General features: G+C 36.9%; 2 protein-coding genes across 2 annotated transcripts; both read right to left on the bottom strand.

The window, feature by feature from the left end:
- Window positions 1–2,185: 2,185 nt before the first annotated feature.
- LOC100537499 (uncharacterized) lies at window positions 2,186–4,016 on the bottom strand. Its single transcript, XM_003199472.7, has 6 exons — window positions 3,712–4,016; window positions 3,519–3,638; window positions 3,326–3,444; window positions 3,103–3,250; window positions 2,893–3,011; window positions 2,186–2,799 (listed from the first exon to the last, which is right to left on the bottom strand). The coding sequence occupies exons 1-6, from the start codon at window positions 3,929–3,931 to the stop codon at window positions 2,260–2,262; spliced, it is 1,266 nt and encodes a 421-aa protein (XP_003199520.5). The 5' UTR covers window positions 3,932–4,016; the 3' UTR covers window positions 2,186–2,259.
- A 2,911-nt stretch (window positions 4,017–6,927) lies between these two features.
- si:ch211-14i3.2 lies at window positions 6,928–19,901 on the bottom strand. The gene is made up of 5 exons (XM_073916609.1): window positions 19,744–19,901; window positions 18,206–18,473; window positions 14,215–15,084; window positions 12,599–12,715; window positions 6,928–12,511 (listed from the first exon to the last, which is right to left on the bottom strand). The coding sequence occupies exons 3-5, from the start codon at window positions 15,059–15,061 to the stop codon at window positions 10,866–10,868; spliced, it is 2,610 nt and encodes an 869-aa protein (XP_073772710.1). The 5' UTR covers window positions 15,062–15,084; window positions 18,206–18,473; window positions 19,744–19,901; the 3' UTR covers window positions 6,928–10,865.
- Window positions 19,902–23,584: the final 3,683 nt, after the last annotated feature.

Raw genomic sequence — 23,584 nt, 5'->3', positions numbered from 1 at the left:
GGTAAGTGTGTGATTAGTATTTATTGATTATGTTTATTCTGAGGTCGTCAGCAGTACTCTCACTTTTTTAAGACAGACCTAAGTCAAAATGATTTAGTTACTAAGTTTACAGGACGTTAATATCACTTTTAATATAAACATATAAACAATATATTATGAAATAAATTAATATTAATATAAACAAATATATAATATTTATATATTTATATTAATAATAATATAAACAAATTAATATAAACAAATATTATGAAAGATTCGCTGTAAATGCTGCTCTCCGAGTGTAAACATGTTTAAAACATCTTAATCAAACTATTACTGTCGTGTAGGATTTTTGCCTCATTTTGTGACAGGATAGTCTATACACAAACGGCTTATTGATAATATTTTCATGCCATCCGTGACGAGAGATATTGGATGCAACTATAAACTGGTGGAAATGGAAGATCATGCCGCATGCTGAATGGAAGAAAAAACCTCCATATTTCACAATGCAGGTGTCTGTGGTCTGCACTAACTGGGTAGATGCAAAGAGTGTCAAACAGTGTGTGTGTGTGTGTGTGTGTGTGTGTGTGTGTGTGTGTGTGCACGTGTGTGTGCATGCGTGCGTGTGTGGCAGGGCCGGAGTGGGACTCCTTTTTAGCTCTGGAGTTTCAAGCCTTAGACCAGCCCACCTCAGTCGACGACTGACTATATTAAAATAATATTATTTTTAATTCAGTTTCAAATGACACAAACATGTTTTTTTCAAGGACACAGCTGCTTTAGAACTTAAAATGTTTTTTATAAATATGAAAACATTCATTCTTTATAGATATCCAGTCCTTTTTAACAGCCGTCACACACACACACACACAAATGTACCCCTACATAAGTAACCCAAACAGTATTTTATGTCTTAACACAGAAAAAGAAAAAATGTATACACTGGTGAGGTTCGATCTCGGATCAGTGGCATCCTAATATAACATACTAACCACTAGACCACAATGGCGCCGTTAAGCAGTGCACTGTTATCTGCTGCTATAGATGTCTACTCTTTTCCTCCCCTTTTTAGATCTCTGATCAAGTTATGTCAGATTTATTAATGTAGTGAATCATCTGATTTTGCTCACGGTGCTGCGAGAAAATAAATAAAAAGAGGAGCTGCGGCAAAATAATGAATAAAAAGAGCGAGACTATGGTCAAATAAACAAATAAGTGAAAAAAGTGCGACTGCTAAGAGTGCAAGCAGCTAGGGACACCGGCCCTTGTGGCCAAGAAACGGACCGGCCCACCGGGAATTCTCCCGGTTAGCCAATCTGGGCCTGGTGTGTGGACTATCTTGTCGCAAAACGCTGCGAAAAGCCCTACATGACGTTTACATGTCTGTATTGCACTTTAATAATGCAACTAAATTGGGCATACTCCGCACGTCTTAATTCGATTTCACTTTAGTTTATGACCTTAATCTGATTAATCAAAACTCACTGTTTACATGGTTAACTCCTAATCAGAGTATTGCCTTAATTGCATCAAAATTTAATTATTATTGTCCATGTAAACAAAGTCAGTAACACTTCAAATCCAGGTTTTGGTATATGCAACTAAAGCTTGCTTGCCAACAAAAACAATGTAAAAGAAAAAAAAGATTGCTCCAAATATGTATACTCAAATAATGTTTAAAATTATAAAAAAGTACGCAATATATTTAGACAAATTCCACAAAAAATTAGTAACCCCTTGTATCAGATTAATAAATACCTTGTCATGGCTTACAATGGTTTAAGACTAATAGTCAAAAGTTTAAGAATTTAATTTCTTGGGGCCTATAACTTAAATCAACATGAAAAGAAAAAAAAAAGTGGTTCATGAAAGATGGCATCTGAGTTTAATTACTTTTGATACATAGGCAAAATATAAATGGACTTACATATATTTGGAAAGGACTATGATTACGTACAGTCAGAAGAATTTACAACAACGGTATAGGCAAAAGTTCTCAAATGAGGTTGTGCAGTGCACATTAAAATACGTCAGAATTCTTTAAAAAAAAAAAAAAACTAATTTTTTTCTTTTAGATCACTAGAGGCAAATGCACTTCTCACTTTCAAGTCCAAATGCAATGTGTCAGTCAAGTTTCTACAAGTGAATTCAGGAGACACACCAATTAATAACCAGTCTAAAAAAGGAAGAGCCAAGAAACAAATTTAGTTTTAAAAGGCTTTATTAGGCTAGCATGACTCTTACTCAAGTTTAACTCACAGCAGAGTACCTCCATGTTCATCTCTTCTGTTTGCGAGCCCAGATGTTCCAAGGAGAATTAAGACTTTGAGGATTAGAGACTGACTGAGGTACCGGAGGCCAGAAGGGGTTTTTAAAACCAGTGTTCACTGGGTTAAATGGCATTGGAAAAACTGGATACTGTTGAACCTGAGGGGCAGCTGGGGTGGGTGGTGGAAGTGGTTGTAATGGTGCAAATTCATAAGGAGGCAACATTGGGAACCAGGATTCTTGAGACTCAGGGTACCAGTGCCGATGATGGTGTCGATGATGGTGCCTTCGGTGAGGGAAACCTCCATAGTAATAAGGGTAATACATTGGAAATGGATTGTAAACAGGGGCTTTAACTGGAGCAGGAGTTGTGGGGGGTGCAGCAGGAGGAGCCTGGTTCCAAGGGTACCACCAGGGGTATCCAAATGGGAAATATGGATAGCCTTGAGGAAATGGTGTTGGGGGAACAGTCGGTGTGTCTGTTGCCTTTGGGCAGGAAAGAACCACTTCTCGGTCTCCCAACAGCAAAGTCAAGTTCCAGTCGGTGTCCTGAAAACGAGGGCAACAGTCAACTGCACAGAACTTTCGGTCAATGTAACTAAAAAAAAAAAAAAAAAAAAAAATTTAACTGCCCACGCTTACCTGACTATCCCAACAGCTTCCTGTAAATGGTGCAGTCAACACCACTGAGCCACCAACATTATCCAGAGTAAACGAGCACATGGAGGACGTCAGAGACAGAGGCATCCATGATCCAGAAACTGAAGCAGAAAAAAAAAATAAAAAAAAAAAAAAACCTTGAGGCTAAGCAAATAAACCAACTTTAAAAGAAACCACATGAAAGCAGCTTACCTTTAACAAGAACATCATCTCCTCTGACACCAAATGAGACGATCATACCGGAGGAGGTGCAGGACACCACAGGAAGGCGAGGACTTACAGGGCAGGACATTTGCACTGGAGCCCCCATTATAATGAGCGGAAGAACATAACTACCACCCTATTAGAGGTGGATTAGGTTATTCAAGGTATAATGATTGGAGACGAACCTGTCAGATTTAATATTCACACTAACCTGTTGTCTGACGTTACATCCGGTGTATGGAGCAACAAGAGAAACATCCCTGCGTGCCCGCTTAAGTGAGAAACCACAGCTGGCTGGCATCTCAGACAAAGACACTGGTGACCCCTCTCCTGATGCAGGGGGATTCAAGAATTTAGATTGAGGGGTGAAAACAAACATACACAACCCCATTCACACAACTTGCCTCTCTCAACCAGAAAGTGTGGTGTTCTGTGTCCTTTAATATTTAAGGTCATTGAATCATTTCCGCACTGTAGAGAAGGACCCAGTCGTTGCAGTTTAGCTCTTGCCAGCCGGAACCGTTCTTAAAAACAATTAAAGTGATGTTATTTATCATATTTAGAAGTAGAGTATGCCTCCATTAAAATAATACTTACCATCCTCAATTGTTTGTTCAGCTGAAGCAGGTCTGGATTTATCCTTTTGATTATCAGGTTCAACACTTTGACCACCAATTGAAAGTCTGCCAATATGAATTGCGTCTCCAGAGACTGCTCCATTAGCACTAGAATCAGAAAAGGCCTTTGGACCAGCAATTGAAGAGCTGAATGACATCACAGCCATCACAAAAAGTAATATGCCCTTTGGCCAAGGCATGGTGAGTCTACTGTAGCTCCCCACTGAAACCTAAAAACTGTTTCTCTTCACACTTTCCTAATATATCTTTAACTCTAAAGATTATAAAGGTTATTGAGACACACTGGACATTTTGTAGTCACTTTTGACACCGACAGACCAATCACATCTGTTCATCAATCAGCTTGTTGTTTTCACCTGTGCCTCGTTCACCTGAGAGTTAATGCAAGGGCTGAATTTGGAAAAGCACATTCGGCTGGTAAAGACAAAATATGTGATAAAAAGATTAGATATTTATCAGATAAATCATTAGTTATATCTGTTTTAATACAGTGTGGAAATCTGGAAAGCCTCCCTCCCTCATACATGATATGTATGAATGTGCATGACAATTATTCCAAATGTAAAGTCTAGAAAAGCTCATTGGCAACGAAAAGATACAGACCAATTGTATTAACACATAAACTGTGTGAACTAACTGAATAAATGATAGAACCCAAATTGAATCATGTTTTGGATCCAGCCATCTTTATCATTATTATTTTACTTTTTTAATACAGAGAAAGCAACAGAGCATAATATGGTGAGTAAGGTATAAACATAGTATATATATTAAAATTGGATTAAGTATTTTTTTAATTGATAGAAGCATTCAAATAAGAGCGGGATCCTCTTATTCATATATACACAACTAAAAATGATACAAGGCAGTGAATGCAGCCCTAATGCTTTCAACAAAATGATAAATAATGTTTTAATAATGTTGGATAAGCGATTAGAAAACAAGTAGAAATTTGTTGTCCATATAAGAAAGTGTGCAGAACGCTGTAGTTGAAATGCAATCGTGGATTAAGAGTTTTAGTTTAAAAAAAATAAAAGCTAAACTGTTAAGTTACAAATATATGAAGAAGATTGAGTGCAAATATGTGAATTTAGATTTTTTGTTATTTTAATAGACTGGAAGATATCAATTGCATGATCAATAGATTGTAGATAAATGTAAATGAAGAATTAATGTAATGAGGTGCATCCGGCGCAATGATACTATTTACGCAGTACCTCAAAATGGTCCCTAGCTGACAAAGTGATTGGGATGGTGAGAATAAAGAACATTTTCAATATACTCCAATAATTGTTGGAAGAAAAACAGTTGGGAATAAAAAAAGAAGACAACATTATGTGATGTTAGAATTGGACAAACCTAATTGCATACAATAGAGCAACAGGAGACTGAATTTGGTTTTAAATGTAATATTTCTGAAACAGTTGATAAAGTGAGAAGGATATAATAATGAAAGATTACACCTTGCAAAAGCACTTCATATATTAGCAATTAGTCAGATCTTACGTCAGATATTGTTAATAATGATGCAAATATGCTTAATATCCTGTTTAAGTATCTCACAGAAAAAAATAAGTTAATCAGATTGTGTTAATACAATGATGCTGATCATCAGCTCAGTCTTTGATTCTTTATGTCAGTTTATACTTGTATCTAGGGTATGTGATAGGTCTGGCTTTGCACAGATGCTTACCCTTCACATTCATCCTGACATGGACCTTAGAGAAAAATTTAACCAGAAGTACTGTATGGCTGGACTGCAGACAAAGTCAGAGGTCAGAATTTCAGCAGTGATATGTCCCACTTTCAACTTAATGCCTTCCAGTATATTGCACACCACAGTTTTTTCCACTAAGTAAGATGTGAATATTTCATAATTCATGTGCCAATTATGCTAATCTCACTTATCAAGAACTTTTCACCATTTACGTCAAATGACAAATCGCCGCCTTGGAATTTCATGGTTCTATCTGCGTTCTAAATGATTCTGAGATATTGATCTTCAAAGATTTTGCTTTCCATATTGTGGTGAGGGGGCGTGGCAGAGAGCCGTGGCAGGGGCCGCCGCATAAGTGGATTCACCTGCGGTATGCACCGGCCTCGAATCATCATCCCACGGAAGGAGCTCTGGACTATAAAAGGAGGAACGATGGCAGAGAAAGCCAAGAGAGGACCGGGCCCAGGCATATTGGTTTACGTTTGATTTTAGTTTGACAGCAGTCTTCGTGAGGAGCTGCTGTCCATTTGTTTTGGTTTAGACTTGTTATTAATAAATAATTTAAACCAGAGTCGGTTCTCCACCTTCTTCTTCCCGGTGGCCAAAGGGCTGTGAACTATTACACTGGTGCCGAAACCCGGGAGAAGGAGGGACACGTTGTCCAGTTGCCCTTGCTGCTGTGAGGGGGGCGAGTGTTCAGGAGTTAACCCGAGTGGGGGAGAAATCTGTTCGTCTGCTCAGAGTGCCGGGGCGGCCTGAGGCTGGGCGAGGAAAGGATCTGCCTGCTGCCGTTTCCCAGCATGGGGAGGAGCAGGGGACGCGGGGCTCACCACCGGAAGGGAAATTGCTAAAGGGAGCCATCCCACAGAACCCGGTGGAGTCGCTGCGATCTGCCATGATGCCGTAGCCTGCATCCGTCCACCAAAGCGGGAGCGGAGCAGGAGACCAGAGATGCCGCCAGCCTCAGGCCGCCCCGGCACTCTGGGCAGACGAACGGGTTTCTCCCCCACTCGGGTTAACTCCCGGACACTCGCCCCCCCCCTCTCAGCGGCGAGGGCAACTGGACAACGTGTCCCTTCTTCTCCCTGGTTTTGGCACCACTGTAATAAAGTCCACGGCCCTTTGGCCACCGGAAGGAAGGAGGTGGAGAACCGACTCTGGTTTAAATTATTTATTAATAACAGGGACGGCAGCTCCTCATGGAGTCTAAACCAAAACAAACGGACAGCAATAGTAAAATAATATGCCTGGGCCTGGTCCTCTCTCAGCTTCCTCTGCCATCGTTCCTCTTTTTATAGTCCAGAGCTCCTTCTGTGGGATTCGAGGCCGGTGCGCACCGCAGGTGAATCCACTTACGCGGCGGCCTCATTCCGTTCCCACGGCTCTCGGCCACGCCCCCCTCGCTACACATATATCAAACAGTAAATGTGTAAATGTTTTTTTTTTGTTTTTATAAAAAGTCTAAAATGTAAACAACTTATAATTACCATCCCATAATGGAAACAAGTTGTCATTTCAAAAGAATATGTGTTTAACTCAAGTTTGACAAAAATGTCATGATAGAAATGTATAATTCTATGGTGACGACATTTAACTAAAGTCAAGGTTCTTCACTCTTCACTGGTCAGATATCTTACTTCTAGCGCCAATCTAGATGTCATATCCAAGTAGTTGGTAAAAAGAAATCCGACATTGAGTTGTCTGGTACACAACATGGGGTTAATATCACATGCGATGGAGACATTGTGATTAATTTTAAGACAGCACTCACAGTAAAACGAAGTTCTTTTCATGAAAGATGGCAGGGTGACTTCAATATTTAAATCATACAAGTAGACACTGTACAGTCAAGTGTACAATATAAGTGAAGCTAATTATTCCTAAAGGAAGTTGAATGGTACAAATTGCAATTAATTGCTTAAAATAATAATAAACAAAAAAACACACCTCATGTGGTATTGCTTAACCAAAGTATAACCACCACCATAAGCAGCCTGAAAAACGGTTCACATTTTATTAGGCTTAAAGTGAAACTGAAGACAAGGTACCAGACATGTAGAAAGAATCCTTCCAAGCAGAATTAAGACTATTGGGATTGGAGATGAACTTGTGAGGGAACTATGGCCAGTAGGGGTTTTTAAACCAGTATACAACTGACTGAAAGGACATTAAATGAACTGGATATGGTTGAAGGTGCAGTGGATTGATATTGTGGAAATTCATAACTAGAAGGAATTCTTGAGTACCAAGACTGTTGATAATGTGGTGGTGTTGGAGGGTACCAGGACTGAGGCTTTGGTGGTGTCACAGGGTATCGGGACTGAAGCTTTGGTGGTGCTGCTGGGTACTAGAATTGAGGCTTTGGTGGTACCACAAAGTACTAGGACTGAGGCTTTGGTGGTGCCCCAGGGTACCAGAACTAAGGCTTTGGTGGTGCAGAAGGGTACCACGACTGACAATTTGGTGGTGCCAAGGAGTATTGTGCCACGGGGTACCAGGACTGAGGCTTTATTGGTGCTGCAGTGTAGCAAAATGGTTGGGGTGCTTGTGGTGAAGGGAAACCTTTAGAGTAGGAAGGGTAAAACATGGGAAATTTTGGAACTTCAGGAGCAGCAATTGTAGTAGGTGGCACAGTGGGAGTAGCCTGGTTCAAATAAGAATTCCACCAGATCACTTCATAGGGGAAAACTGGATACCCTTGTGGAATGGGTGCGGTAGGAGGAGCTGGAGGAATGGTTGGTGCTGGTACTATTGGGCAGGAAAGAATCACTTCTCGGTCCCCAAACATCAACCTCAAGTTACACTCAGTATCCCGGAGGAAGAGGTCAACAATCAACTGCACGACCATTTCTTTTAATACACTAGAAATTCACTGCCAATGCTTACCTGATTCTCCTAGCAGCTTCCTGTAAATGGTGCAGTCAACACCACTGAGCCACCAACATTATCCAGGGTAAATGAGCACATGGAGGATGTCAAAGGCAGAGGCATCCATGATCCAGAGACAACAAGAAAACCAAAAGTCAAAAAAAAAAAAATCTTCAACTTGGTTAATACACAGATTTCAAGCAACTTACCCTTAACAATAACATCATCTGCTGTGATGCCAAGTAAGACAATCATACCAGAGAGGTGCAGGACACTAACTTTGCATTAAAGCAAAGGCTGAATTTGGAGTACTCAAAATGCAGAACATTTTCCACAGTCAAGGTTTATGAATAATACCAGACTAAAATGTAAATGTGAGATGTTTTAAATGGGAGAAACTTGCACCGGTCGATCTTAAAATATATCATTATTTTGTTTTGTCTCAATGTGGACACCAATAATGCTTTAGGCACATTTATAAAAGTTACACTTAGGGTGCTTTCACACCTACACTTTTGTTTCGGAACGTATCTCGTTTGCCCAGTTAGCGCGGTTCGATTGGCATATGTGAACAGGGCAATCGCGCTCTGTTCCGCGCCAAAGTAATCGCTCCGAGATCGCTTGAATGAGGTAGTCTCGGCTTGATTGAAACAAACCCTGGAGCGGTTCGATTGTAGTGAGAAAGCGATCCGATTCGAGCGCGGTTGTATCACAGTGTTTTATGGATATGTAATAGGCATATACGGCTATATGAAGAGAGAATTATGAGCGGGAAGTTTCGCGAGTCTCCGGATGCCCGCAAACGAGTGATGATCTCCCGGTAATCTCGCGTCTCCCTACAGGTCCTCAAATAGGCATCGTCGCGCACCCTTCTCACCCCTCCCCTCCGCATCTCTCCTCAGACACATCGCGCGCGCGCACCCTGTCAATCACACCAAACCACCACTTCTCCTGACAGCTGAGCGGGACGCTGCAAAATAAACCCTGACACTCTGACCAATGTGAGGAGAGTTTACTCGCACGTAACTTGTTTAAGCTCTTTTGGTCCGATTAGAAACTTTGCAGTGTGAAAGCGAACCGCTCCAAGAGCAAAGAGCAACAATGTAACAATTGTAATCTCTGTTTCGGAACAACTGAATCGATTCACAGGTGTGAAAGCACCCTTACAGTATATGTCATATTGAAACTAACTGCCTTAGCACTGTCTTATTCTAAGCAGTGACTGTGACACAGGCATCAGTTCCTTCAATAAAAGAACTCCGTAAGTTATAATAAATTGTAATATTCATTTTATTTATTGTAGTACAGATTGTAAAAAACAGGATTCACAGGCTTCTTAGGACAAACAGGAGTAAGTTGATATAACAAATCAATAATGTACATACAAACAGAGAGAGAGAAAGAGAGAGAGAGAGAGAGAGAGAGAGATTCTTTGAGAGAGAGAGAGAAAATTGCTTATTACTAGGTTTTTAAAAATATAATGTATATTTTATCATTGAGAACTGTTTTTGACTATTAAGAAAGAACTATGGTGAGTTTAATAGTTGGTGTTTTATTATTCAATCTCTCAGTTGGTGCAGGAGAACATATTGCTGATTTCAATAGTAAATAAACATTGTTCAAGTCTTTAAAATATCTGCTAAAGAGCAAAATTTTTTAGCTAAGAGTTTTTTCTGTTCACAAAGGTAGGTTTTAAATTACTCATTACATTTTATTAACATCTAACACAATGCTAAACTTAGCCCTCACAGTAACATAAGAATAGTTCTTGTACAGTGTCACAAAAATGATGCTATGTTGATGTGTGCATACCCAAATATCTGCACCAGTTACCCTTCTAGGTTTACTGTAAAAACCTTTACAGCAAAACTTATTATTTGGTCAATTGGTTTTTGGTCATTATCGCCTCACAGCAGGAAGGTCACTGGTTCAAGCCCTGGCTGGGTCAAGTGGCATTTCTGTTTGGAGTTTGCACGTTCTCCCTGTGTTTGTGTGGGTTTCTTCTGGTTGCTCCGTTTTACCCCACAAGTCAAAAGACATGCTCTATAGGTGAATTGGGTAAGCTAAATTGTCCGTAGTGTATGTGTGTATGTTCTGGTCCTTCAGGTTGGTGGTTGAGCATCAGGCTAACAACCCACATCATAAAAATTGGATGTTACAAAACACCAACATGGTGTGGCTAAATATAAACTTTGATATAAATGGCCCTGGGAGTAAATATGGACGTTATTTTTGGACATAAGAGATAAGAATTTTTTTCTAAATAGGCAAGTTAGGAGGTACTTTTAGTCTTAAAAGGTTATGGTTACTTTTTGATGTATGACTAATGCCATGACAATGAGCAAAATGTCTTTATTTTTAACTGGGGTCTAAAAACAGGAAAACCCCCTCCTTTTTACCTTATCCATTACAATCTAGTTAATAAAAATATAGGTATCAAATTACTTAAATAGATAGATTCCAGTGTCTGTTTAAAATTCTGCTTTTCTGCAGGTGGAAAGTGCTAAAGTGCTAAACTTGTTAGTAGCTCAAAGACTAGTGATGTCATCTCCACTTGCTATGCTGGTGCAGTCATCTACAGTGACCCTCGGGATGGCTGTATCTCTCTCCCACACTTTTCTAATGGTCTCTGGAGTAAAAGAAGCCACGGGTTCAATCACAGACACTTGAGCCTGCTGTAATGTAGTCCCAATATGCTCTGGAGAATTAGGACTTGAGCCAGCATCTAAAGCCCATCTATAGGCTTTGTTAGATGTGGCGGTGGGTGAGTCAACATCATCGCAACGTGGTCCACCTAACCGCTCGTTCTGAGTCCAGGTGGCTGCTGAAGGTGTGAAAATAGTACCTACACCAAGCAAGTGAGCATGATGGAGGGCACTATCAATGCTGTGATGAAGGTTGACAGGAGAAGGAGGGTGAAGGTCAAATTCAATAAGTGAGAGAAAGCACTCATGGTCTTGCCATTCTATACCATTTGTCCACAGTGGAGAGGCATGATAGTCGTAACTGCTGCTGTACATGACTCCTCCGCCAATAACTTCAGAATTGTCATACCCAGACATGACTGAGGTTGTTGGAGTTGCAGGGTTTTGGATCGCTGACTGGCTGACATTTGCACTAAACTGCTTACGACCTTTCCAGTTATTTGGCAACAGTTTAGCCCAGCTTCTATCTGGTCTCCTCCAAGGCCCCATTGGTAACCTGTCCAACAGCCTGTTCCAACTTGACCCTCTTTTCCCCTTCTTCATTCTCTTAACTGTCTGCTTACTTGCTTGTGGTTTCCAGAACACTCGAGATCCCAGCAGTAGAAGAGAAAAGCTCCAGGCCAACTCAAACAGTCGTGCTGAGAGTTGCCCGAGCCACCAGCCCCATCCAAATCTGCGCCAATCACCAAGTAACCCATACAGCCAGAGGAAACTGTAGGTTTGCAGAACACAGGAGAGGACTCCGAGGATAGTGCATAGCAACAGTACACGCCTAACGCTGTTTTCTAAGCGCTTGGGGGCACTCCACCCTGGAAATGGGGTCCTGTGGGAAGTGCAGAGTTTCTTTAGAGACTGAAAGAAAATTCCTAAACAAAGTGGTAGCCCCCAGCAGACAGTAAGCGTCTGGAGCATTAACGGCAATGTTGGAGACAAAGTTTTAGTTAGCAGGTCAGCTAACAGGAGCGAGGTACAGTGAAGTGCTGCCAGTCCCCCAGTCGCCGAGAGTCGATGAGAAGATGTTTCTTCTCTCTGAGCAAGAAGAGCCAACGTGGCCTGGGCCCAGAGCAATAACGGAACAGGTAGGTTATACAAAGCAATGAGGGTACTTCTAGGCAGAATGTTTCTGGTACCGTATGGGTCAATTATGAGCTGGGCAAATCGAAGAAAACCAGCTAGCAGTAGGAGAGCATTCGCAAGGGTAAAGGCCTGGCGAAAGGGATGGAGCATTTTAAATCCGCCCATCAATCCGAAAGTTGCAGCAACCGCCATCAACAGAAATAGCACAGCTGAACCAAACACATGGAGCTCCCAAGCAAAGGATAATGTCCGTTTCAAGTCCTCCCACTGTAGCCGGGTCACATTCCCACTGGTGGAGACTACACATGGGCCTAGTATGCATGTGCCTATGTATCCAGACAAGTCTTTTTCTGATAGCAATCCAAACAAACTTCTAAACCATTTTTCAACATCTAAAATGGAGAGAATTTTGGTTAGAACACTTAATATGAGTAATACAAAAGTTATGAAAGATTTAAACTGACAGTATTTATGATTACCTTTGTTTTTGGGGTCATCTTTATCTACGGCTATGTTTCTTGTCTGCAAAAGAGATGAAGCTGTAGATGATGACCCCACAGGTAAACCAGATGTAGTCTCCTCATGCGTGTCCTTACCTGAAATTCGAAAAGTATAATCAGTTTCTTTCCCTGCTGACTTTCTTGTTTGTTTGTTTGTTTGTTTGTTTGTTTGTTTTTTCTCATTAATCTTTAGGAAAAAGAAGTTTATTCAAGTGTACTTATTTTAAATAAACAAACAAACAAACAAACAAAAAAGAAAGAAAATGTTCTATCAGTCTACTTTTTATGTACTACTCTAAAATGTTCTTTCTTTAGGAAAAAGTCATTTATTCATGTGTATTATTATAAGTCTTCTAAACTAATAAATTAAATATATTTATATGCAATCCTTGTCTTACATGACTTATACTGACAGAAAATTTTTAGTATATTCAGCCTGTACTTGTTAATAGGCTACACTAAAAAAAACAAAAACATAATTTTTCTTAATTTTTAATTAAAAGAAATTAAATCATCGCTATTAAATTACAGAAATGTACTGTAAAATAACAGAGGTTGAAGACCAGACAGAAATTTACCAGAAATTTAAATGCAAGGAAATTTCTGTAATTTAAGGTTTGTTATTTTATGGTAAATTTCTGTAATTTAATAGCCTTATTTTACATTTTTTTACCGGTACCCCAGCTGCTGAAAAATAAAATTACGGATTTTTTTACAGTGTATATGCACAGCTAGTGCTTTTCAGCCAATGATAAACTTCTGGTGAAAGCTTAATGTGTCTATTTTCAATTTCATAAGGTTCCTTTTACAGCATTGATGTTAGTACATTCAGATACTTGTGCAGTAATTTAGTTGTTCAAGTGTAAAATGATATGAACAGCCATAACCGGAAGCTCCATCAGGATCAACGAGCCCAGAAACTCCATTGAAAATACTAGAGTAAAATAAACTGTCATGTTTTAAAAACATGGCAGGAGGAAATTTATTTTAATACAGTGCTTCTTGTCAGGTCTGAGACCCACTTCATATCGTATATCTATCAGGCAGTAAAGATCCCGGATTATTAAAGAAATCAGACCTTAAACTTGCCAATTTTATATTTTATAATAAAAGGATAGTTCACCGGAAGCGCTGAGGCTGGCTGGTTGAAATTAAAAGTCTGTGTGCATATACCCCATTGACATTTACTTAAAAGTATGATTACGTCTTCTAAATATACTCTTTTTTTACTCTATACTTTCGTTTTTACTCTTTTGATTGACTGACTTATTAAATTTATTTTTCACATAATATTATATACTGTCCCAGTTTCAGAGATATTCTAAGAATAAACTGCATGTTTGAGCAGTGTAAACCTAAAATAACTTGCAGTGATCAATCTTAAAATACATTAGTGTCATTGTTTTGTCTCAAGATGTACAGTAGTAATAAATTTCCCACATTTTTTAAAAATAAAAGCTGTTTAAATGCCCTAAATTAACTAAGGCCTATGACAAAATCAATATGCTACGTATTCTTGCTCTTCTATTTGATAAGGGATTGCAAATTATTTAAAGTTATTTCAAAACTTTAGCACATCGCTGATGAACACTAACCAGCCTGTAATGTGGGTGTGGCAGCAGGCGGGTGGTTGGTGACATAACGTTCCTTTCCCACTAAGAGATTCTGAGGGGGCTCTTGGATGGTGTCAGGCTGCATCACAACAGTGCCATTGTTTCCTGAGGTTTCAGGCTTTGTTATAGAGCTCTGTAAATTCTGTGTGGATGCAACATACTTTGTATCCTGCAAAGTCTTCATATCTTCATTATTGTTCCTCTGTACTTCAGTATCATATGTCTGCAAATCTAAATTAGCAGTAAAGTTCCTTGTAGTATTTGTTCCTGTTGTTGGTTTGGTGGTTGTCAACAATGCTTGGTCTTTGTCCATTCTCTCATTGTTATTTATGTAGGTGTGTGTAGTCACTGTAGACGTGGCTTGATCAGGAGCACTGTTATTTCCTTCTAAAATTATATCCTCCTCCTCATGATCAATATGTTGAGTTAGTTTTTCTGCAACTGGAAGAGAAGGGTGAGCACCTGATTCTTGCTTCTCCAAATCTTGTTTCTCTGGTCTGTCTGGAATTAACATGTCCATTTCCAGTGGACCAGTAGAGGGCATTATAATCTCAAGGCTTTGCTGAAGTCCACTTCCCTCCCCAGAGCCCTCGTTTATGCTAAAGTCGGGCAAAAGGGGTAAAAGCAAATCTTTAGACAATCTGTTGTCCACTCTTTCCACAATCAGTCCTGTGTGATGTGATGTGCGTAGAGATTTCAGAAGCTCATCAAGTGCCTGGTTGCTCAGGTTGTTGTGGCTTAAGGGTTGTGTTGTTGAGTTAGAGTCATGGGACGTGACAGCTTGCTGGAGAAGAGACAGTGCTAATGCCAGCGTGTGGAGCCAAGCCATTTTGTTAGTGCCAAAAATGGTGCCTGAATGATGAAAAAAAAGCAGGATTTAATATACTTTTAAAAATAACAATTGTGAAATTGATAATAATAAAAAATAAATGATTGTATAACATTTTTAGCTATGGAAATATTTCTCAGTTTCTATAAATTACAATTGTATACTTTGGTCATGTACAACATAACATGTGAAAAAAATTTTGTTTAACTCGGTCAACTACTGGTTTTTATTTTTTTATTTAACTTTTTACATAAAACAACAAAAAAATGTGCTATAATAATAATAGCAGCAACAACAACAACAATAATAATAATAATTGCACTATTTCAGTGTTTCTGAAACTGTGGTACATGTACTACCAGCCTGATCTCACGAGAAAACGTAAGTATTTTACGTTTTGCCAATTTAGTGGCTAATTCACTAAATTGTTCAGTCATATGAAATTGTACGATTTTAAAAAGGAGGCATGGCACCTAACCCCACCCCTAAACCCAACCATCATTGGGGGATGAGCAAATCGTACTAAATAGTACGAATTAGATTGTACGAATTCATACGAATTAGCCACTAAATCAAAAAGTTACAAATTGCCGTGAGACTGTGTTGGTACTTCTAGTGGTACGCAGAGAAATACTAAATAATGAAAGAAAAAAATAATAATAATGCACACAAAATAATGATCACAAATGTATTATATGTGTTCATAGTTGTGTAAAACAATGCATATTTTTAATATATAAAGTTATTTGTTTTGTAAAGAAGCACAGCTTTCGATTAATTTGTTACCTTAGATTTAGGTTAATTAATCTGGATGTGATTCAAATGTTGCGGGATGCCGGGACACAGAACATAGACTCAAGCAACTTTGCCTTGCTTGAAGCTTGAAGCTATATAGTTTGATTAAAGTTAGTCTCAGTGTGGTTAACACAGTGCATGTATGAATTGGTCATCAGTGTTTATGCATGTAATCACTCACTATTCAGACACTTGTACTGTAAAGGACGCGCAGTAAGCAGATCTAATTTCTAATTTAAATATGTAATTCCAAATAATTTATTTTAAAATAGAAGTTAATGTTTAGATTTCAAAGATATACAAATAGTGAATGTGTACATGCCACATAATTCAAAATTGATTAAAAATGGTTTATATGATCACATATAGCCTATATCTATTGAGGTTCAGGCAACATTCCAGGTTTTGATAAATAGGTTACTATTTGTTAATACTTTACATTTAAGTACAGCGTTTTTTTTTTTTTACTTTAAGAAGTAGCCTACCTTTTTAAATTATCTTTTAAAAGCACAATTTATATGTTGACCTTTATCTATAAGCACAGTACAGTGTTTAAACTATTTATAATATTTAAAGAGGCTGACAACAACAAATATTCTTAATAATCTAAGAATCTGCCTCATCATTATGGTGGTACTTGGAGAGACCATTTTTTTTCTGAGATGGTACTTGACAAAAAAGTTTTAGAACCACCGCACTAAATGACAATAATTGTATTTTAGATTTTTGAATAAATGTTAACAAAAACAAATATATATACTGCTATGAAAAAAAATAAGAGAGGACAATTTTTTGAGTAAAAGTTATATAAATTTTACTCAAAAAAATTGTCCTCTCTTATTTTTTTTCATAGCAGTATATATACATTTAATAACAATAATACATTTAATATTAAATACACACTCAGTCAAACCAAAACATATTCTGACATCTTCAACATTTCTCACATTAGTGAGTTTAAAGCATGACAAGAACTCATAGTTTAACAGTGTCTAAACAAATTCACGTTGATAAAGTCAGATAACTTTGCTAGAATGATACAGCAATGTTTTCCTAATGTATATGAGCAAAGCAAAATTATATGACAATATTTACACAACTATCAATACTTTGTTGATTCACCAATAGTCTCAATAGCCTGCAGTCACTGCTGTCAACCAGAAATTCAATATTTTCCCAAACTCACTTCAGCAGCTTCTTTACTTCCTGTTGGTTTCAGTCCATGTAATATTTTGATTATATGTCATTGTTAACCTTATTTTGTTATCCTCACTTACATTAAATGAAATGTATAGTGTCCTGTATCCAATATTAAAACAAATCAGAGATGATATCTGGAGTCTGAAAAGGTTAAAAGTTTAGTCCAATTTTAGGTCCAAAAAAAGACTTAAGAGAAACTAATATCATATCGATCCTTTTTAATCAGTGATTTTAGATTATTAACTTTTAATTGGCTTTTAATACATTTAATGCTTGACTTAACTGCTAAGTAGGACCCAATTTAAAAAAATACAGATTTTAAATATATATTTAACATGTTAGGCATAAAAGTTATAGCTGATCTTGCTCATGCATAAATAAAATGTTTTACATATACTGTATCCATCCGTTCTGAATCACATGTCCTCTTTAGATCACAGAACATGCAGTCTAAAGTGCCACTATATTAAACATAATTCAGTCACACTTATATTATATATAGTTCATTTCATACTAACAGGAAATTAAGAGTGAACAATCCATGTACAGGATTTATTTAAGATATAGTTCAACATTGACTATAATGCATTATTGAAATCTAAGGTTGTGCTTGTTAACATTAGTTAATGCACTGATAATACTGACTAACAAACACAATAAAAATGCAGGTTCCACACAAGTTATTTATGTTTGGACAATATGAAGGTATTAAATTAACTTATTATTTTTTACAAATTTAAGTGGATTGAACATAAAACAATTGAGTTTTTCAGAACATAAAACAATTGTGTTGTTTCAGCTCATTTTAAATAAGTAGTTTGAACAAACAGTGAACATCCTTTTTTGAGTAAAGATAAATAAAAAGATCAGATGCAAAAACTTCTACTAACCTTCTTCTAAAACTAGCATTTTTCTCAGGCTTCTATGTCGTGATACAGTAACGTGATTAAATTTTAACATGAAATAACTGAACATAAACATAAATGAAATTCGAGATGGTACTTACAGGTTTTTGCATCTGAATTCTTAAAATAGATAGTGTATTCATTATATTGTAAATTGTTTGCTCGTGTTAGTGAATACATTAACTAACTGAACCGTAATAGCCATAATTCTCACAGAATAGAAGTATGAAATCCTGTGCCTTACCGGAGTCAGCCGTAAAGTGATTATTGAAATTCTTCTCAGTTGCGAATTATTTTAGATGCATTGCTGCTGCAGTGGTTATCCTTGAATGTTGTCTTCTTCAAACTGCTGTATCTTTGTGCTGATGCTTAGAGTTTGTCCCACCTGACGTTTCACTGTAATCTTTCAGCCATCTGCTTGATGTCCTGCTAGACTTATATAGTGCTGGTCTCCGAACAGACTTCTGATCCCCAGTCAAAACCCCACAGGATTTTAACACACCCTGGGAGCTCTGAAATGATAGTGTAAAATAAATTGTGTGAAGTCACGATCACACACAATTTATTTAAAAATACAGACACTTTCCACTGTGTGTATCTGGTATCACAGATGTGTAAAGTTAATCTCTTCAATATAGGGGATTTCAGTAAGATCATTAGTCACCAGTCTGTTCCTACATCAAATAAAAGCACACCAGAGACTGAGCGAAAAAATAAATAAATAAAATCCATCACACAACGGACGGGATATTTGCACTAAAATATAAATGTATCACTCCTGTTTTTTTTCTGATTTAATGCTGGGTTTTTTTTATTTATTTTTTTAGCTCAAGCACCCTGAACATCCTTGACTGGTTCTTGGAAAAAACCTGCCATGTGGAGCTTAACTTGATATTTACTTGAAACAGAAGCAACATAACGGATTTAACAAGATCTTATTTAAATGTATGTCAAACACACAGATGGATGCAATTACGTAGAGAGAAAGGGTTTAAATATAAGATGAGGAATGTGAGTATTGACCATATTCCATTCAAAGCATTATGTTCAAGTAAATAATAATGTTATGTAATAGTAATATATGTAAGAGGTTTTCACATATTTACATGGATGCCAATAAATTCTACCATGCCAATATAAACATAAGAGGCATATGTTTATATAAAAAATATAAGTATATATATATTTATACAACAGTTCTGTCTGGTTCTCGTATCTGATTGGCTGATAGCCATGATATATTTAAGTAATATCCGCACCCATACAGCCTCCATACCTTTTGCGTATTACTCCGCCCACATACAGACAGCAACAAGCAGAGACACTACAGTTTGACAAATATTACTGCTGTTAGACAACAAAATGTACTTTTGAGGCTTTTTAGTCGAGAATGTAGTTTTTAAGATTGCAACTATCCAGTTTATTTGCAAGAATAGTGCCTATTTTAAAATATTTGCAATTTCTGAGAGAGCTCGTCGACCACCATAGTGTAGACCCAAGACGATTGACGCTTTCTATCCACAAGATGGCGACAGAACCGCATAATAAGCCCTTACACTTAGAAGCTTACAACAGTCTGATTTCTAACTATAGCGGATCAAATCATTATTAAACTGGTAAGCAATACCTGCCAACTCTTCCATTTTCATGGGAGTATCCCGTATTTCAGACCAGTCTCCCGCAACCATCCCGTTTTTATTTCTTTCTAAAAAAACTCCTGTAATTTCACACACCTCCCTCTTTGGTATAAACACCCCCGGGTTGCAAACTTTGGTAGAGTACCTGATTGAAGCGGCCGCCCAAAACCCTCTGCATCCTATCCTATCTCTGTAGATGGATGGCATTTCATGTCACGTTCAGCCTTATAATCTTAAAGTGAACAAAATCAGCTGCTTTGTCATCACTTTAGACATCACATTAGACATAGAACATCATTCAAACACTAGCTCTAAAGTGACGTTGGTAAATTAGTAACGGTTTCTGCTGTTTTGACGTCAGCTGCAGATGGGAATGAATGACGGAAGAAAGTAGTTCCTAATAAAAAGGGGTTTTTAGATTCTGTGTCTGATTTTCTTATTTATATACACGATTGTGCTGTTGAACTGTTGTATAAACGCAATATGACACTCGTAGCAGTGCGATATGGCTGTATATCAGCACTGGTGGGGCCTTGAGACACTCGTCCTACACCCTCGTACCAACGCACGCCTCCCACTAGTGCTGATATACAGCCATATCGCACTGCTACGAGTGTGATATTGCTCATATATATATATATATATATATATATATATATATATATATATATATATATATATATATATATGTTCTATAAATAATTTCAATGTGTACTGTTGTAGACAAAGTTTTTAGCCCTACTCTGAACTTTTTTTCTTCAAATATTTCTCATGTTATTTTTAATTATTATTTAATTATTGAATATTTTGAATAATTAAAATATCTGTCTAAAATATTATTTTAATTTAAAGTTTGTTTTTCATGTTTCAAATATTATTTATTCTTGTGTTTAATGCTTTTCTCATTACGCTGCTTCAGTATCTCAGAGTCATTCAGAAATTATGTTTAATGCTGGATTAATGCACAAGAAAGTTTTTACTACAACAGTTTTGCAAACACATTTAATAACATTTCAAATATGTTTTGTGCATGCTTTATAAGTGTACATACATTGTTTACCCAGAGTGTTTACATGGTCATAATACAGCAAGTAATACAACAAGCATTTAGTTTGGGCTAGCTTTTGCAGCTAGACATTGCTTTGCAAGGCTCTAAATGGGTGAGCATTAGCCATTGGGAAGTGCCGTTTGTCTCTCCAGATGTGAATTATTCATGACAATTGTCACTTCCACGCATACTGTACACTGTTGGGTCAGTGTACTGTATGCGTGGAAGTGACAATAGACTTTACAAAATGTAAATCATTGTAATGCATTCTTTGAAAGAGAGAACACAATAATTTTAACATAATAGTGAAGTGTTTTCTAGTTTTCTATTTTTCGGACATTATTACAGCAATTTCTTTTCTTCTCCAAAACTCACTATACCCCAAAACTTACTACATTTAAGTTCAAGTAATGAGGTATTTAATTAACTCATTACCTTCAACACTGAGTTCAAAATTCTTGTCAAATGATTTATAACTTTTAGTACATTGTGAGTTAACTACACTCATTTCATTTGATGAAGTTGACTGGTGGGTTTTACAATGTATGTTTTCTTCCCAAGAAATTATTATTTCTCTGCACTGTAAAAAAAAAGTTGACTCAATTTTAAAAACGGCAACCAGCTTCAAGACACTTTTTAGTTTACTCAACTAAAATCAAGTCAAGTGCAATACTTAGGTTGAAAGTTGAATCAACTCAAAAAAAAGCGCTGCAGCAAGCCTTACAATTTTAAGTTGAGTCAAGTTTTTACCGTGTGGAATAAAAGCAACTTTTATAATTATTGTTATTAATTTGAGGTCAGTAATATTATACTCTTAATATTTTGTACGGAACAATTTACTGTTGTCCAATTATTTGTCTGGTTGTAATAAGTGTGTTGTAAGTGGTTGTGTAAGTGTATTTATGTTTGGTTGTTGTGTGTGAGCCTATGTCTAAAGAGAATGTTCTAGCCACTGTGGGGAATAGACAGTAAAGTTTACTGAATTTAATTGAATGAATTAAATTAACAAGTCTAAAATATTGCAAAAAAAGTGTTTATTTAGTAATATAGTATTTATTTTTAAAATATTTTTATTTTAAAATATATTCACAGTTGTATAGCTCAGTTTGAACCCCTTGTCATTTTTCATAATTCTTCAAAGTAGTTATTCAATTTAGTTCAATTCAATTCAGTTCAATTCAGTTCAGTTCAGTTTAAGATTACTTGCATATCCACAAAAGTTACTATTCGAAAGCAGCTTCACAAAAGGTTTTTGTATCTTATTGAAAGTTATTGAGTTACTATCAAAAGCAGATGTGAATCAGATGTGTTCAAATGAGGTAACTGGGCTCCTATTATATATTGAGTGAATTCATTATTAAATGGCTTCTGAATACTATATGTTTATCCAAATGATAGGACAGGGTCATTGTGGGGTTAAGACAGAGACCGTGAGAATTAACTCTTTCTGAACTCATAACAGTGATGTGATAAAGCACGATTCCGCACATCTCCGCCGGTCCACCTTAAGCGCTCAGTCAGGCAGGCTTTTGCAGGGCGATCAGGGGGAGGCCCTCACTGGCACATGCCTAGCGCTTTAAGGCGGACTGGAGCGGATAGAGCCCCGCTTAAAGGCACAAGCACGCTAAAATCACATACACTTTATACGTGTAAATGTCTCTTTATTGCGTTCAGTATGACAGTGTGAGATTTATAATGCTCAGAGTGATTTAGAAAGGAATTTGCTGTCTGTCTTTTATTTGAATAGTCTAATTGTGATTAATAATATAGCAAAGTATTTTACAGAGAACTATCCAGCAGGTGGTGCAGAGAGTAAGCAATGAAAAACAAACATGCATATGTTACTTATAATTTACCCCTGAGGGAAAACAACAAAGTTTTAGATTGGATTTGGGCACAGTGATGTATTGGCTACACTGGCAATATGTGAATAGACAGACTGGTTGAAGTGTTTTATGTTAGAGTGAAGCCGTTTAACATAAAGTGTCACACTCATCGAGCGCGCGCACCCGTGCCAAGCTGCTCACGAGCTCCGCCGGTGTTGCCATTTCAGCAGATTTTAAGCAATGTGGATGTTTTCAGGGGCTTATTGTTATTGTCAGTCGCTGCTTGTTCATACTTTTTTATTTACATAAATCTCATATATGTAGATCCCAACCGCTCGCCCTTCTTTTGTAAAAAACTATTTTTTTTTACACAGACCCCCAACACTCTTTTGCGGGTCCCTGAAATCTATGTATGTCTTTATAATGGAATTTAGCTATCTGACACACACTATTTGTGTGTGTTTGCGTGTGTCTGTGGGATATTTTGGTTTAAAGACATTTGGTAATGTATATGGCTATTTATTGTTCATTTATCTTTATTATGGTACGTTTTACATTGTTTATGTTCTTATATTTGAAATATTTATTGGTGTTGTTGTTATTATTATTATTATTATTATTGTTATTATTATTATTATTATTATTATGCTATTAATATAATTATCATTATTAACATCATATTGTTAAAAAAGCTAATGAATTCAATCTAACACTTATTAATTTAGAATTTCAGTAAATACTTGTATTAAGTGTTGCATTTTCATTTACATGGAATGTTTTTGCTTCATTTTCATTGTCGGCATGTGTTGATTATTATTATGCTCTTATTAATAAAAATATTATTATTGAATTAGTTATCTACCAACACAGACAACAACAAAATTAATACCATAATAACAATAAACCAAGATACCAACCAACACAGTACTTGATAAACTAACTTAATTAGCTTCTCGCTTTTACACAGTGATCATTATATATATGGTTGTTTTTATTTTATTATTTGATGTATTTTTAAAAGCTATAAAAATATTAATCACACTTTATATAATGAACAAATAAATATATTTGTATTTATTTATTGGAATAGTTTATAATTCCAATACATAATG

This window comes from Danio rerio, chromosome 11 (genome assembly GCF_049306965.1).
Source record: "Danio rerio strain Tuebingen ecotype United States chromosome 11, GRCz12tu, whole genome shotgun sequence".
NCBI classification, from domain to species: Eukaryota; Metazoa; Chordata; class Actinopteri; order Cypriniformes; family Danionidae; genus Danio; species Danio rerio.
The sequence above is the reverse complement of the archived record's forward strand: the minus strand, read 5'-3'. Positions and strand labels throughout refer to the sequence as shown.